Consider the following 16029-nt stretch of genomic DNA (forward strand, 5'->3'; position numbering starts at 1 on the left):
CAGGAAAATGAGTCTTTTCTCTTGCAGAGCTGATCTTATAAAATGGGGATCCATATTAAATTTGCCTACAGGGATGAACATGAAATTCACTTTGCTAAAAGTTTTTTTTGAGACATATTTTTTACAGGGGCATTCAATTCTTTCGTGCAATACACAAACAGCACAAGAGCCTGTTTAATCTTCACATTTTATTTCCTTAAATATTTTCCACAACTGCAACGCAAACAGGAAAAAGCCTTCATTAGCAGTTATACAAACTGAATATCATTCACCTTCAAAAATTTTTTTTAACGTGGTCCAAAATTTGACTCACGTGCAATGCCCTGTGCAGTGTTAAAAATAATAATAATAGGAAAAAAACATCAAGGCTAACACCAAGAATTTTAAAAATATTACACTGGATATATAAGTGGTAACAAACACCAACACCTTGTTCACGGTAACAAAGACGGGAGGCCGATTGAGGATACAGGGCGCATTACAAATTTCAGGGTCAGTAACACTTTGCGTACACCCTTGACATTTGTTAACAGGCTCATACTTGCCAGCCCCTGACAGGACAGAATGGCAGACATATAACAGAGCATTGTAGTGCTGCTGTCGATTTTCCTGTTTGCCATCATGTCCACATTGCATTGATAATGTTAACAGGGTCTAATTGCCATACTGTGCATTTAAAAGTTTTGCGACTGACAGCACATAAAATTCCTAAAAATTAATTTAATAAAAAATAAACCAATTCTTCTGATCTCATCAAACGAAACCAATCAATTATTGACCCTGGATACAAGACAAATGTATTGAACTTGTCAAGGCAACTGAGCAAATGTGTAAAAACAAAATTGCATGTACTGTATGAACTAGGTCTGCCATGTAAAGGAAAAATATTGAGATGCTCCATCTGAAAGTACCTTGGGTTTGTGGCAGAGGTTCCCCCGATGCTGCTTCGAATGTTAAGGCCTCTTTTCTGCTGCTCACTTCCACAGTCATCTCATCTATCCCGCATACCAGCAGCCACAAGACCCAACTTTGAGACCCAAACATCTATCCCGCATCCATTATATTAAATTTCTTCTTCTTGTTTCCAGACGCTGTTCATATGAAGTACTCCTTCTTGTCATCTGGCTCTTTATCGTAATCCACCTGTAGGTCTTCCCCCGGGGCAGGCTCTCCCGTCGTCCTGTAGTCTCCCCGGTTTGCACACATGTACCGGTACAGCAGGAAACTCAGGCACCCCAGTGTCAACAGGACAAAAAACACCACCACTGAAAACACAATGAAGCAGACAGTTATGTTGGAAAAGACCTCGACTTCCACCACAGCGTGAATCAAACTTATCCACAGCAAAATCTACAGCAGTAACCGAAGTACCTTCAATCAAGTTTAAAGCATCACTGTCTCGCATGGGAGCATGTAACGTTACAACCTCACTGTGACATTATGCAACCATTAACTACCTAAAATGAATCTTTTATGGCAAACAACTGCTTTAATTAAAAATATTAAAACTGTTAAATTAATTCTGTGCCAGCAATCAGCCCCAATTCACCAACATTCACCTCCAATGACAATAGAGTCTGTATGTCCAGGCAGAGGGGTAGTGAGCCCTTGTAACAAAGGAGCTGAAAACAGACAAGAATAAATAAGTTAATAAAGAGTTCCTAAAACCAGTATAACAGGACTGCATACTCCAAAACAAACTTGTCAGGTTCCGTAATCTTGGCACATACAGTAGATCCTTTCAGTATTGAGAAATACAAAGCAGTTCAGTAGTTGGGGAAAAATTGAACCCTGCACTTCTTCCTAACGTTGTTATTGTTGCGTTTGTTTAACACCACTAAGTCATTTTATACTGCAACAGACACCAATGAATGTAGATGGTGCCCAAAGTGCGATGCCACTTGAATCAAGCTTTCAGCTGGTAAGCAGTTTTAAAGAAAAAAGACATTATATTAAAATTTACATGGAACAGTTTGGATGACATGCAAGTGATACATTTGTGGAAGCATAAGTCTAGGTAAAAACACAATCAGCTATATGAAATCACATTTAACATTATGCGAAATTAGATTCAGTTAATTATATTCCAGCAGTGTCAACACTGGTTTTATTTTCCTCATATTTAAATAATGTGAAAATACCGCTGTGCATTTACGTGCCAAAACATAAGGAAATACCAACAAATATGAAACCATTTATTCAGAAAAATAAAAAAGACTTACTTGTAGCGTGAGGGGCTGCTGTCATGTTGACCATCAGGGTGTCTTTTACTAAAAAACCTAAAATAAAATCATTATGAATTGATGTTTTATAATATTCTAAACTTTTTGAAGCACCCCGGTGCAATATGCTTTACGCACCAATTTATGTTCAGTTAGAAGTTAAAATGTCAACGCATAGACTCAGTTAATGTTGAAACCAAGTAGGCTGTGAAGTTGTGCCACATGCAACATCACCGCAAATAGCTAGCAGCATCCATGCATTGTGATCTTGAACAGCGCTCTAACAGGCCAATTGATAGCGAGCCACTCCTGAAGCAACTCCTGAATAAACGCCTGACTCCTGTGGAAGCACTGCCATGTATGAGCTGGTAGTGTTTAACTTTCCTCTCCCATCATGCTTATATGAAACAGTCCACGCGTTTTTGTCGCCGAAGGCCAGATGACAATCACGCGATTCTCATAGTAGCTGCGTCGCCACTTTCATTTTCCCGGCTCACATACCCGGCCCTTTAAAGTACAAATTACTTTCTTTGTCCCGTAAGATCAATAGAGAAAGCATCCGCCACCCGTCTCCATAACTTTTCTCCAGAGTTATTTGGTGAGAAGTTCCTAACATGAGTGCCCTTTCCCTTGTTTTAACGTTTAATTAGTTAGCTTTGATTGCTTAAGGGCTAAAACAGTATTCGCAAAGAACACCTTTTGTGACTCTTAGTCAGCTAGCTCCCCAGCTAGCACAAAGCAACAGGAATTAGCTGTTCGGCAACCAGCATAGATTTAAAACTCAACCAAACTATCGTAAATTAAAAATAAAGGTATCACACAGGAACTTTTAAAAACGTATCACTCTTCGCTGCCGAGGCAGTCAGTCGCGCGCAGCTGCGTTGAGGGCGCTCACCTGAGTGTGAAAGATTCCGGAGAAAGACAAAGTCCGTTTTTTATATCCTTTTATCTTGAGGGTATTTATCTCCGAATTACACCACAACTGGTCATTTTTATGGGTCTTCGGCTCAGCTAGAAAACACCAGCTCAGGAGCCTCAAAGATCCGCCGAAACACAGACAGGCGCGCCCACCTAGCACGCGGCGGTCCCAGTCGAGGCGCGCTCCCGCCTGCGTGCTGCGCCTTTGCAAAATAAAACGCCGCCTCGATTAAAGCTGCGCACCAGCAGGCTGTGGCATAGCGAGGCCTCTCTAAGGATTATGCCTTTGCCTGTGACTTATTGAGTATTTGGGCACCTTTCAGGACTCTTTGCTTTTTTATTTTCCCCCATAATTGGCCACAATCTCTTAACTAGAGTAACTTAGCAGGCGAGATACAGGCAGGATAGTAACATGGAACTGTTTTATCTTACTGTAAATAGCTTTGTTTTAACGTAGCAACGACCTAATATTAGACTCTTGCCTGTATTTGTACTGGTTTCTTTATATTTACATAGTGAATGTCAGATGTATTTCTTGCCAATATTTGAATACTGAAAAACTGAAATGGCATTTTAAATTTAGTATATGTATTTAATCTACAGGTGTTTATTTTTAAAAAAGAAACCTTTAAAACATGTTACATTGATTCGTTTATTTAGTATGTTAACTGGTTATTCGTTTTACTAATACATTTCATAGTGTCTGTTAAAACATTTTTGTTCCTTTTCATGATATGACGAAAGCAGTCAATTTAGAATAAAGCCTAAAAAAACACGACACTGGCAAAACTTCAGGTTCTCTTAGCAGGGTATTTCCTGCAGCTCCGTACACTACATATATCATACATTGGCTTTGGTGTTCAAAAAAATGCTTTTCGTACCTGGACGTCTTTAGTGAAAACAGTCAACAACTGATTCAATTTTATAAAATCAATATAATCTGATTAGGATTCGGATCAAGGTGTGGATTGGAGGCCAGCAAGTGAGTCAATCACATTCCGATTCATGGTACGATCTTTGCAATACACTGTCCTGTTGGAAAGGAGGTCATGTTGCTGTCTATAAACTGTAATTCTGGAGTCAAACGGAGAACGCTAGGCTGTCTTTTAACTAGCTGAACGCCGAATTATCTGCCTTCATGATCTAACTTTATAAACCCCCGCAAAGCATGACAGAATCCCTCGTCGATCGGTAAACTCTGCAGTTCCGCCAGCAACATGAGTAAATGGTGGAAGCGCAGTCAGCGTTCATCCGTCTGCGCGCTCCTGACAGTATTCTAGACCAGCTCCTGTTGATTTATGTGCTGTGATCCCATGGATTTAAGTGGTTCTTTTTTCCACGTCCTCCAGCTGAGAGAACAACACAATGTTAATGCTTTGACAAAGTGTTAATTAGTTGGATTTTAGACAAACAGGGAAAACTATTCCTGTTCTAAATTAAAATCAATAATACTGCTGGAAATTTGTATTAAGCATTTAATTAAACTAGTGCACATGTACAATATGTGTGTAAGTACAATGCTGTATGTTTAAACAAATGTCAATTAAATATAATTATACTATGACACATCAAGTTATGTGAGTGAGGTAATTGCTACAGTATAAGGCTAGTAGACCAGAATCATCTAGTTCCTACTGGACTTCTGTACATCTTATGTTGGTGATGCAGAACCCTTTATTATATATTAATCACCTTATTTTGTAATCCTGTGGTGTTCCCTGCTTCAGATCTGTCTGCACTGTCTGCATCACTGTCATCTTTGTCAGATGTAGGACAGTCTGGGTTTGGGCCTTCCTCCTTTTCTGTTGGGTCAGGGTCACCAGGGCTCTTGAGGAACCCTAGGATGGGATGTGCAGTTTAAGAGAAGGACTAGTCTACAGAGGTTTGTCGCATAATATGGACATCAACCATGCCAGACCCTCAAAACGTCTCTCTAAATAACCGTCGGGCATTTCTTCTTACCATTCTCACTCAATTTCTCAGATTCATCTACGGTGTGGCTATGGTTTGGCTTGGGTAACCCATTTTTCTTTTCATTTGAATGCTCTCCTTCCTCTTCCATATCTACATTTTCACCAGAACCCTTATTTGCAGTTTTGTTCGGTTCTGAATTCTCCTCGCACATTTCATTGCCACTTGTGAAGTTCAGCTCAGAATCCGTGCATTCTGACTGGGCACCTTCCTCGGTGCGCAGGGTCCTGGGGGCCATGGGTGGTGTATTGCTCTGCAGATCCAGTGCCGAATTAGCCCCCTTTGAATTGGCCAGGTCAGAGTCTTTGTCCCTCTCATTCTGCCGGAAACTAAATTTCCGCGTCAGAGCTGGAAAGGTAGTTTTTATGGGGGACAGTACACGGGATCGCCTCTTTTTGGAGCCAGAGCTTAATGACAGAAAAGGAAAACATTAATGCAACTGCCCAGTATGATTAGGCAGTCTTAGTCTTGGTCATTGACTTAGCCAGGCAACATAACTTTAGCTTATATGCAATGTAATTTTTGATTACTGGACAATACAGAGCAAAGAACTGAAGGCCACGTACCATTGCAGTGCTCTAATGGTGGACACCTCATCAGGGTACTGAGCCTCAAGACTCTTCATGACGCTGAACACTTCATGGTTCAGCTAAAACAAATTACACGGATTACGTTAAATGGCAAGGAAAGTGAGGCATAGTCTCTGGGGGCCTCTTGACACTTCCGTATCTTCTTTTAATCCTGGTGTAATTGAATCTTTCCCCCCGCCCATTTGAGAATCAGGATATGGAGAGGTTTAATGATCTACTTTCTGGATGTTAGAGTAAAAAATAAGAATGGATCAGATACGAAATAACTGAAGCAAGAGAGACTGTCCTATTAAATGACAAAAATATACATTTGTTATGTTAAACAATAATAAAGAAGATTCATTTGACTATGTATTTAAAAGGTTAAAACTGATCTTTAATGAAAATTCACAGTAGGTGCATGTTAAGTGTGCAGGTGTCCCTGTCAGTTACATTGCAACTCTTACCGTGCACATTTCGTGGTAGAAAATGTCCCTTAAACTTGAGATGTTCTGAAAGACCTCTATGTAGCATCCATTGCGACTTTGAAAGGGAGGGGAGAGAAGACTTCGGTCAAATTTTGTCTTCACCATCAGCAGGGAGTGATCAAAAGAAGGATGTGGATCGGGGCACGCACACACCCCTGCCTCACAGCTCTCACAGCAACACAGACGTGTGATGGATAAATAATCCCACGGTTAATGGTGGTATCAACCTGCTTCGCTCTGCCAAGCTGATTGTCCCATGCTTGCTAACACTGCATGTGTTGGGGTGGGTTCACCATTATTTTCACTTTATTAATGGTATACGGGACTGTGACTGTCTGCATCCGGACATTCCACTAGGCCTCACCTCTGGTAGAGAGCTGTGAGTTCTTCCCTCAGCTTTGTGTTGATGTCATCAAATATTTCTCCAGCAAAGCTTAACTCCTCCTCTGCCTGGTCAGAGAGAAATTAATCCAAGCTGGAGTCATGTGACAAACATTCTGAGAAAGAACTATGTGACTGATGAGGAACTGTCAGATTGTCATGGCTCTTTTGACGTTTCCACAGTCCACAGTCACCAGTTTTGCTCACTATTGAAAGAAATAGGGTCCTTTTCCTGTCTCACCTTGGCTATTTTGGCCTCGTCTTTTTTTTTGCTGTTACTCAGCACGTCCAGGTGGTGGCGCGAGGAGTCATAGTCCACCAGCTTCCTGCCTCGCTTGGCCACCTTTTCCTGGATATGTTAATGAGTAGTAGTTTGGGAAAATTCAATAAACAAATAAATACAGGGGGGGGGGGGGGGAAATCAGCATTATGAGAATGACAAGTTACATAACATAAACATTGCGAGACTGAGTGTTTCAGGCCAAAACAATAATTCAGCAAACACCTGTAAAATGATCCTTTAAAGTAAGAATTAAGCTGAGTTTGTGTCAAAGTGTGTATGTATGTGTTTCTGTTTTGACGAACCTTGATTTCAGGGAACTGATTCATGTAATTATCCATGATACGGATGCTGCCATCTGCAAGCTTCTCCTCAAAGTTACTCCACAGACGCTCCTCCTTCTTTCATGGAGAGAGAAAGTTTACTGCGAGAAAGGAGTGCCCCGCCCCCTCCCAGCTTTTCAAATGTTCTCTAGATTTCTAGGCTAATGAGAGGCCACAGCAACCTACCGCCATAACAAGAGATAGGTCCTCCTCTCTTTCAAAGTCAGAGCTGTAGATTCCCATTAGCGTCTGTGACAGCTGTTTGGAGGTCTCGCGCATAACTGTGGAACAGGGGACAATGTGCAAGTTACATACAAAGGAGTCTCAGGGCTAAATGTAAAGGTCTCACTGTACAGTATACAGTGGTATAAGTCAGAGAATCAGGGGACAATGTGCAAGTTACATACAAGTGAGTCTCAAGGCTAAATGTAAAGGTCTCACTGTACAGTATACAGTGGTATAAGTCAGAGAATCAGGGGACAATGTGCAAGTTACATACAAGTGAGTCTCAGGGCTAAATGTAAAGGTCTCACTGTACAGTATACAGTGGTATAAGTCAGAGAATCAGGGGACAATGTGCAAGTTACATACAAAGGAGTCTCAGGGCTAAATGTAAAGGTCTCACTGTACAGTATACAGTGGTATAAGTCAGAGAATCAGGGGACAATGTGCAAGTTACATACAAAGGAGTCTCAGGGCTAAATGTAAAGGTCTCACTGTACAGTATACAGTGGTATAAGCAGGTGAAGGCATTCAAAGCTGTGCATTACACATTTTTAAACGCACAGCCTCAGAGGCAATATATGTAAATATATATGCGTGTGTATATATTTTCAGCAACTGGTTTATTAATTTAACTCCTGATAGTCAGCAGCGTCATGGGTAAAGCCAGACTTATTTAGTGTTTGCCAATTATTAAACCCGGACTTGTGCACCGTCTTGTTTATGTAGGCTAAAAAGAGCTGTAATATATGACTGGATCAGGAGTGCATTACATCATTAAATCAATTTGGCATTAAATCACTGACCACAGATCTTGGTCCTCAGCCTGAAGCACTGTTGTTGTCTAAGTGATCTGTAGCAATTTCTTTGTTTCTATTAAGTAATGCTAGAATTAAAGATTATAGAAAATCAATCATCACTCATTAGATACGTGAATTCGACAGTTCCGTGGTATAAGTATGGATTAGTGTATGCAGGCTTCTCTGCTGCCTCATCAAAGAACTGGTTATGCTTCACAAAGCAGATCATTTTCTGACTCTAAATGTAAAAAAATAATTGCACAACTACTGCACTTGGTGGGTCAGGGTGAGATCTTGTTTTTTAAAAAAACTTTTTATAAGCTGGCTAATTAGAAAAGAACAAAGACGTTTGTTAGAACAGAAACTCGTGTTAGAATGTATCTGTTTATCAGCGATGCTTGTGGTGAACTTTTCTTTGAGGCAAGTTTCAGAAGACCAAATAGAAAAGAAGAGAGTACCTTTCACAGAACTGTAGTATGCCTTTAGGTCTTTGGATAACCTGTTTCCGTCAGTCTACAAAAAAAATACAAACATTTCCTTGGAATTGCTCAATAAAATTGTTTCTCTCAATTCTAAGGTTGCTATGATATGAGTATTTACTCAGCAAATCTTGCACTAGCCCTTGTGATTGTAGGAGAAAATGCACAATAAGAAAATACTAAATGGCTCAATAATCAAGCATTTCTCCAATTTGACACCCTTAGTTTGACAAAGGGTTGCCTAATCATCTCACTCAGCTCAAAAACATTCTTTAGCTTAGTGGGATTTCATTGTAGACACAAACGCCTTAAGTGTGTGTATGGACATTAGAATGTGTTACATTGCTGGCTAATTTTTAGAGTTGCGGATTCTTTTTCACTTTGAAAAACACTGCAGCACAAAGGCAAATCATTCTGCCTGGAACTACCAGCGCAGTATTTGCAGATGCATTTCATTGTAATATCAGGCCATATGGAAAAGGCCTCTTTGAATCTCATGCAATCAGTCATCTCTGTGATCATGGACCAGGGTTGTCGGTATCCTGGATACCCTGGAAGATTCAGGCAGCCTTGAATATGTAAAATTATATGTAATATTGAGCGGATGGGGGGGGGGGGGCAAGCTCACAGTTTGCCAGGGGGGCCGGAATTTCTAGGTACAGCCCTGCTATGGACATAATAGTTAACATACCCCGGCATGTGGGAAACATCACCTTCTGTACATTCTGTACAACTGTTCTACTCCTCAGGGTTTATTCTCGTACTAAGAGCATGTAAAATGTCAACGGCATGTAAAAAGTGAGACCAGGCCACCATCTAACCTGCTGTTTGTTCAGGTTCTGGCAGCACAGGTCAAAGTGCTTATCCTTGGTTTCTTCTGACTTCCCCAGCTTCTGTAAGACCTGAAATCCAGTCACACATCCGTAGGCAAGAATCAAGCTGTTGTTTCCTTATGAACTCAGTATCAAAGATACAGCGATCAAAAAACAATCCCACAGTGGCATTTTAGGCAGGTATTAAAATTATACTGCTGGGAAAAAAACAATTATGGACTCATACTCTGTAAAATACTTGAAAGAGCCAGAAGGAATAGCTTGGATTTATGCATGTGAAAATTATGGTCTAATTTTATCACTCATGTTGATGTAATTCACAGGCAGCTATACAGATACGTTCAAGGTTTGTTAATTGTGCCTCCTCTACATTTATACAGCCATGCAAACTAAGGTAAGACTTTTCTGTTGCGGGCAGCCCTGCTAAAATCAGAGCATTAGTTTGCCTCAGGAATGGATATTAATATGACTAATGTGCCAATAAAGCCAAGGGCATAACTTTTAGGTCTCCACCCATTTAAGGGTGTCCAGGGAGATGCATTGGCTGGTTTTCATTGTTGGGGGGGTAGGGGGGGTTACAATGCCCCCCCATAATTTACACCCATGAATAAACCTGTCACTTTCACTTTTCCAGTAGCTGAAGCTGGCAGTCAGTCTACAACAACATATTATAAGTATAGTAGAAGCATTTCCTAAGGAAAAGGGGTGATGTGCAAAGTGCATGCAAAGACCTTAATGTAACATCTTAAGGTGTTACAACGAAACTGCCAAGGTTACTGACGTCCGCTCAGTGTTTCATAGAGAAACAAACCTTAACACACAAGGACAAGAACAGGAAACAGCAGCAGCCACAGTTTTGTTGGGGAGTAAACTCTGTGTTTTTGGTCTAGTGGTGCTGTGCTCATCCAGCCAACAACTGGTTGGTTGAAACAAAATCTTGGTCCGGATTTTTACTTTCTGGATCTGAACTATCCATCTCTGGTGTTGTGGCAGTGCCACAGAACTTTGCTGCAGCACTAATTTATTACAGCAAAACAAAACAACATACAAGACCTTTGCATTGAGAGGACATGGCAAATGTTTAACCGGAACACTCTGGGGGAGCTGCTGACCCTTATCAAGGTAACTTTAATCAACCAGTTCACTGCGGGCACTATTGTTTCGGATCAGTTTTAATGGGGGAATGCCTATCTAGCCCACACATCATTACTTCTCAGAAAAATGCACGGCTACCAAATGAGTAATGTCCAGCTAGGAATTTATGTGTGTGTGTGTGTATGTCTCTCTCTCTCTCTCTCTCTCTCTCTCTATATATATATATATATATATATAATATATTCATAGACCTAATGTGTCCAAATGTGTAAATGTTATGCATGATGCAAATATACCTTTAGGCAAGAAAATATACATTATTACATATTTCAAGTACTATTGCAGTGTTGCCTTTAGGTGTAATATTGAGTTCTCCCGCCCCCCCCCCCCACAACAACACTAAGAATTATTTTCTCATCGGCTCTGTGCACACTGCTTAAGCGACCATGGATGGGATATTGGGGTATTCATTCCCGGGACGGCTGATGATTTTGAACCCCATGGCTCCACAAATGTTATTATAAAAACCTTAGAAAATTAACTCCAGAGCACTTCTGACAATTTAGCTTATCTCTTCTTCAATTCTGTATGCAGCTCAATGGGAGGTTTATTCCTGCATCATTAAAATGAAATAGAAATAATAGGACTTCTCCGTAGGCCAAAGGCATAAGCAGGGTTGCAGCAGTATTCTCAGATGCAACACGTTAACCTCTGTTTGGGGAGGAAGCAGCAGGGATTGGGCATAAGCCCAGGTACGGCCAGCATATGTAGCTCAGCTGCAGACAAGCTGACCCTGTAGTGGGAGATAAACCTACCTTCTCCTGAGCCCGGCTGAACTGCCTCTGCAGCCGCTTCGCAAACACTCCGGCGCTTCCAGGACTGCCAGTGGTTGCCATGGATTCTGCTGCCTCCTCCTCATCTTCCTCATCTTCCTTCTCTTTGGGCTTTATGTCCTGCCGAGCCTGGGCTGTGTTTTGTGCTTCTTGCGATCAGCAAGGTTTGAAAACAAAAATATTCCTCAGTAGTGTTAAATCTGAATCAGAATTCACTTTAATGGCCAGGTACACCTGCATGCACTAGGAATTTGACCCGGTAGTATTTGTGCATGCATTCACAGACAACATAGAACATCAAGAGAAATCATAAAATAAAATAGAGTAGATTTAAATATAAGCAATAATGTTAATCAGTACAGGACAGTCAATGAATCAGTATTTATAAAATGTGCAATGTGTACTAGTACAACTATAAGTGCAATTTTAAGTATTAATTAGAACCAGGTTTTCAAATATATATAAAAAAATAATGCCATCAATCCATTATCTGTGACTGCTTGTCCTATTCAGGGTGGTGGGGGGGTCTGGAGCCTATCCTGGAAGCTACGGGTCCAAGACAGGAAACAAACCAGGATGGGGCACCAACCCATCGCAGGGCACAGACACCCCAGTCACACACACATGGACAATTTGGTAACTCTAATTAAACTCAACGTGTTGTAGGACTGTGGGGGAAACCGGAGTACCAGGACGAAAGCCCACGATGACATGCGGAGAACATGCAGACTCCACACACAAGGTGTCATGGCGGAGACTGGAAAGGGGTGAGGCAGCAGTGCTAGATACTGCACCACCGTGCTGCCTCCCAAATAAATGACGTTATACATTAAATATAGGGAAAAGAATTTGCCAGAAGGCATTCTTTGGAATACATGGCTGCTTGGGTGGGACAGATCAGCAGTGACCTTCGCTGCATGTATCCCTACTCATGCAAATAAAGCTACTGATTAGTTACAGTACTTATTATTTTATTTATAAATGATTACTTAAATGATTGATTACTTAAAATGCAAACCCTTACTTAAATATTTTAATAATAACTTTCTTTTAGCTCCAGTTATGTTGAGTGGTACTTCAGCTGTCCATGTATTTGGAGTTTTAGGAATCGTGCATTGTGGGTAATGTGCTGTTACCTCACACTCCACAAATTGGGGTTTGAATCCATGCACTGCTGTGTGTGTTTCTGTGTTGCCTCTGCCAGTACATACATGCAGTTAGGTAAAGTGACCTCTTAATGTGTGTACCTTGCATTGAAGTAGCATTCTGTGTAGGGTGTCCCATTTCCTTGTATTGAATTAAGTGATTATCATGAAGCAATGGATTATGCCAAACGTCTTGCTATGGAACGTGGAATTTGCTTAATACAGCAAATATGTTATATGGTGTAAGCATATTCAATAACAAATTAGAATTACAAATTCACTAGTCCAAAGGAAATGACCATTGTAAACACGCTCTTGTTAAATTTAAAGTTCAGTAAAATAATTGCTTCATACAAGGGTGTATGTAACTATTCCGTTTAATCGGTAATTCTTTTACGGATATGTACATTATGTATTTGTAGCTTTGGGTGTTTCTCATAACGATGCATAACGGTTGTTTCAACACAACTGGTTAGTAACTGGTTCCCACGTACGCAGTGGTTCTCATAACGCAGGGCTGCCAACTGGCATCCATCTGGCGTAACCCTCGCCTTCAGACTCACGGTCATGCAAGAAATCTTACAGTAAATCTACATTATTCCATCATAAACCTACAGTTAGCTACATCAGAGGCGTTGGGGTTTTTGCACACCCTACAGACTATTTACGAGGTAACAAAACTCTTACATACATGTAAATGGGTGGGTATGTGTGTGCAGACGTGTCTCGTATTGAAAATCTCACGCCAATAACTTGACCAAAGCTGGCATCTCTGATCATGTTAGCTGTTTTTCCCCTGTGCATTAGCTCTTCATCATCACAAGGTACAGGTTCGGTTCATAGATAAAACCGGACGCTGTTTTGCTTAATCTCTGCTCGCATCAGAAACACGTAAATAACTGAGACACCTTAAATGTTTTCTGGTATGCAATAAATAAAACACTACAACTCCAACAAGTCATAGCGGGGGTAGGGTTTCGTTTCGCCAGGAAGTGCAAACACGTACAGCTCAGCTATACACGGGGGGCTTCGGGCTCGTGCGCGTCCTGCCAGCGTCTGCATGGGGGGCGTTTTGGTGCGATGTGCCGCCGCAGACCTGGCGCTTCAGTGGCTCTGCTGGGCTGCAGCAGCAGCTTTTAAAACGGAGAAGTTCTACGATTTAGCAGGTAATCAAACTGCTATAGGTTCAAGTCCCCGGCGAGCATTGTAATTTCCCCCTTAGTATTAGTTGTGGATTTAATTTGAAGTGCTTAACTTTATATTTTGTACGAATGTTTAACTAAGTTGTGCAGCTTTAGCAAAGCTATAAGATCTACCTAAATTGGTACGTTACATAAATGACAGTTGTTGATACAAGGTTGCCAATTCTCAGGCAAATCTGTATTATTCCATTATAAACCTAAAATTACCTAAATCAAAAGTGTTGGGGTCCTACAGACTATTTACAAGGTAATAAAACTGCTACATACATGTAAATGCGTGTGCAGACTTGGCTCGAATTGAAAATCTCACGTCGGCCGGCTCGCGCAGTTTCCAGCCCTGTTGATGACCCTGCGCTATACTCCTTACAAAACAGTGAAACTTTTACAGGAAAACGACAAACTCCGAGACCGGGAGTATTCTACCGATGCCGTATGTTCAACGGTGGTGGATCCAAAAGGTTAAAACGAATTAGAATAACTTTGTTATAGTCCACGTTTTGATGGTGATGAATTATTTTAAATTGACCAGTGTATAAAATAAAAATGTATATTTCTATATAAGAAATCTGTATTTCTTTCCAGATGGCAACTAGATATGAATAATTGATTTAAAACTTAGACCGCTGTTTATGGTATTACCCGCTGACCTCAAAATGTATTGAGTGTTATCCCGTAATAATTTTCTCTTTTACAAAATTATGCATTGTATTCAGTCTATTAAAAAAACAGATTACCTTCCATCTCTCCTTGTTAGTCCTCTTCTGGTCTCTGCTCTGTGAAGCTGCCCCTTGACCTTTGATAGGTAGCTGGTTATTCCTTAGCCAGTATATTCCCTGAGATGCCTAGGACTTCCAGGTAGCATACAGCACTGTGCAAGGCATGCCGAGTCTCGTACCGCCCCACCCACATAACGGAAAGAGTTTGCCTTTCACCTCACCTAGACCTCAGGTTGTGTGTTTGCAGGTTCTGGAACATTCATACTCCTGGTTCACCTGAGTCACACATGGGGTGGAAGGAGGCACGTGCGGCAAAGCGTTCAGACTGGCCTTGTGACCGCGTGGGGCTTACGGTGAGCAGCCCATTGCAGCGCCTGTGCATTTCCCTTGTCCCTTGTCCCTAGCCCTTGAAGCACACAATTAAGTTTTTTTTTAAAAAAGGTCATCTTGTTTTTAAATAGCCCTTCTAGCTAGCTGAAATGGTTTAACGCCATAAATGATTAACAGACCCGAGACTTTTATCTTGCTTGTTGCCCTTCAAATGCTGTTCCGCAGATTGGGCACTTTCCTTTTCATGCGTATATTGAAGGAGGGCCAAGATCGCCGGTTTAACGACGTCAGAGACAACCCAGGAACCTTTTTCATATACTGGACCATGCAAGGTATGGTCTGGAGTTACCTACACAGCTTACTCATTCATCTGCAATCCGCACTGAAATTAATACTCCTCTCCCCACCCCCCAGCTCTGTGGATTTTTGTGACGCTCCTGCCCACTCTGGTTCTCAATGGCGAGCGTCGTGACAAGCCCCTGGGCGCACAGGACTACGTCGGCTGGGGGATGTGGGGCCTTGGGTTTGTCATAGAAGCAGTCGCTGATCAGCAGAAATGGAATTTCAGGAACAACCCTGACAATAAAGTAGGTGTCCTGTTATCTTGGGACGGGAGGGGGAAGGGGACTTTCTAGAGCAATTCATATTAATCTTCTTGAAGCAGGCCCCTCCCTTTCCATAATAAACCACTTCTGCTAACAGGGAACATTTTCTCAGGCCCAAACCAATGTTGTGTGACCAGAGGCAGGTCATCGGTCCCTCTATTGACTTTTCTTTATTCATCATCATGCCCTCTTCAGGGAAGGTTCATCCAGAGTGGCCTGTGGGCATACAGCCGGCACCCAAACTATCTGGGCGAGATCCTGCAGTGGTCGGGGCTCTTCGTGTCTGCCGCCTCTGTGATGCGGGGGGCCCAGTACCTCAGCGTGATATCTCCACTCTTTGTCTGGTTCCTTTTGCGGCATGTTAGCGGGATCCCCATCCTGGAGAAGCAGGCACTGTCGAAATGGGGGTCTGAACCAGCCTTTCAGAACTACATCAAGAATACTCCTCTTCTCTGGCCTTATTCCAAGCTCTGGTGATCATTATGAATTTGGTCAAAGTTAATTCTGGACATTTTTCCCCAATTAGGAGTAATTTAAATAAAGATTAACACATTTCGTCTTTGCGCATTACCATGGCAAGCTTTTTGTAAAATATATGGGGATGTTATGGGGGAAAA

The 16029-nt window shown here is 41.5% G+C and overlaps 2 protein-coding genes across 5 annotated transcripts; one reads left to right on the forward strand and one right to left on the reverse strand.

Annotated features, from left to right (window-relative positions):
- Positions 1-173: 173 nt before the first annotated feature.
- On the reverse strand, positions 174-14720 carry bin2a (bridging integrator 2a). 3 transcript variants are annotated; one of them, XM_023804974.2, is made up of 16 exons: positions 14496-14720; positions 11397-11560; positions 9475-9555; positions 8633-8687; positions 7339-7433; positions 7135-7230; positions 6791-6898; positions 6533-6618; positions 6148-6223; positions 5678-5760; positions 5103-5518; positions 4833-4978; positions 3118-4489; positions 2223-2279; positions 1560-1622; positions 174-1265 (listed from the first exon to the last, which is right to left on the reverse strand). In XM_023804974.2, the coding sequence occupies exons 1-13, from the start codon at positions 14500-14502 to the stop codon at positions 4460-4462; spliced, it is 1443 nt and encodes a 480-aa protein (XP_023660742.2). In that variant the 5' UTR covers positions 14503-14720; the 3' UTR covers positions 174-1265; positions 1560-1622; positions 2223-2279; positions 3118-4459. The 3 variants fall into 3 exon arrangements, with proteins under 3 accessions (XP_023660742.2, XP_023660743.2, XP_023660741.2); XM_023804975.2 differs by having other exon boundaries at positions 7135-7227; positions 11397-11563; XM_023804973.2 differs by having other exon boundaries at positions 11397-11563.
- LOC111840309 (uncharacterized) lies at positions 13092-15979 on the forward strand. Of its 2 annotated transcripts, none has more exons than XM_023804976.2 (5): positions 13092-13725; positions 14710-14830; positions 15033-15139; positions 15222-15394; positions 15608-15979. In XM_023804976.2, exons 1-5 carry the CDS (start codon positions 13620-13622, stop codon positions 15887-15889), a joined length of 789 nt encoding a protein of 262 aa, XP_023660744.1. In that variant the 5' UTR covers positions 13092-13619; the 3' UTR covers positions 15890-15979. The 2 variants fall into 2 exon arrangements, with proteins under 2 accessions (XP_023660744.1, XP_023660745.1); XM_023804977.2 differs by having other exon boundaries at positions 13170-13725; positions 14725-14830.
- The last annotated feature ends 50 nt before the right edge of the window (positions 15980-16029 follow it).

This window comes from Paramormyrops kingsleyae, chromosome 6 (assembly GCF_048594095.1).
Source record: "Paramormyrops kingsleyae isolate MSU_618 chromosome 6, PKINGS_0.4, whole genome shotgun sequence".
NCBI classification, from domain to species: domain Eukaryota; kingdom Metazoa; phylum Chordata; class Actinopteri; order Osteoglossiformes; family Mormyridae; genus Paramormyrops; species Paramormyrops kingsleyae.

Excerpts from the sequence above, each read along its gene's own strand:
- LOC111840309 (XM_023804976.2), top strand. The coding sequence starts at position 13,620 with ATGGGGGGCGTTTTGGTGCGATGTGCCGCCGCAGACCTGGCGCTTCAG. Across the intron at positions 14,831-15,032 it reads GTGACCGCGTGGGGCTTACG|ATTGGGCACTTTCCTTTTCA; the intron begins GTGAGCAGCCCA and ends GCTGTTCCGCAG. Across the intron at positions 15,140-15,221 it reads CATATACTGGACCATGCAAG|CTCTGTGGATTTTTGTGACG; the intron begins GTATGGTCTGGA and ends CCCACCCCCCAG.
- bin2a (XM_023804973.2), bottom strand. Across the intron at positions 9,556-11,396 it reads TCAGCCGGGCTCAGGAGAAG|GTCTTACAGAAGCTGGGGAA; the intron begins GTAGGTTTATCT and ends ACTGGATTTCAG. Across the intron at positions 6,224-6,532 it reads CTCACAGCTCTCTACCAGAG|TCGCAATGGATGCTACATAG; the intron begins GTGAGGCCTAGT and ends TCCCTTTCAAAG.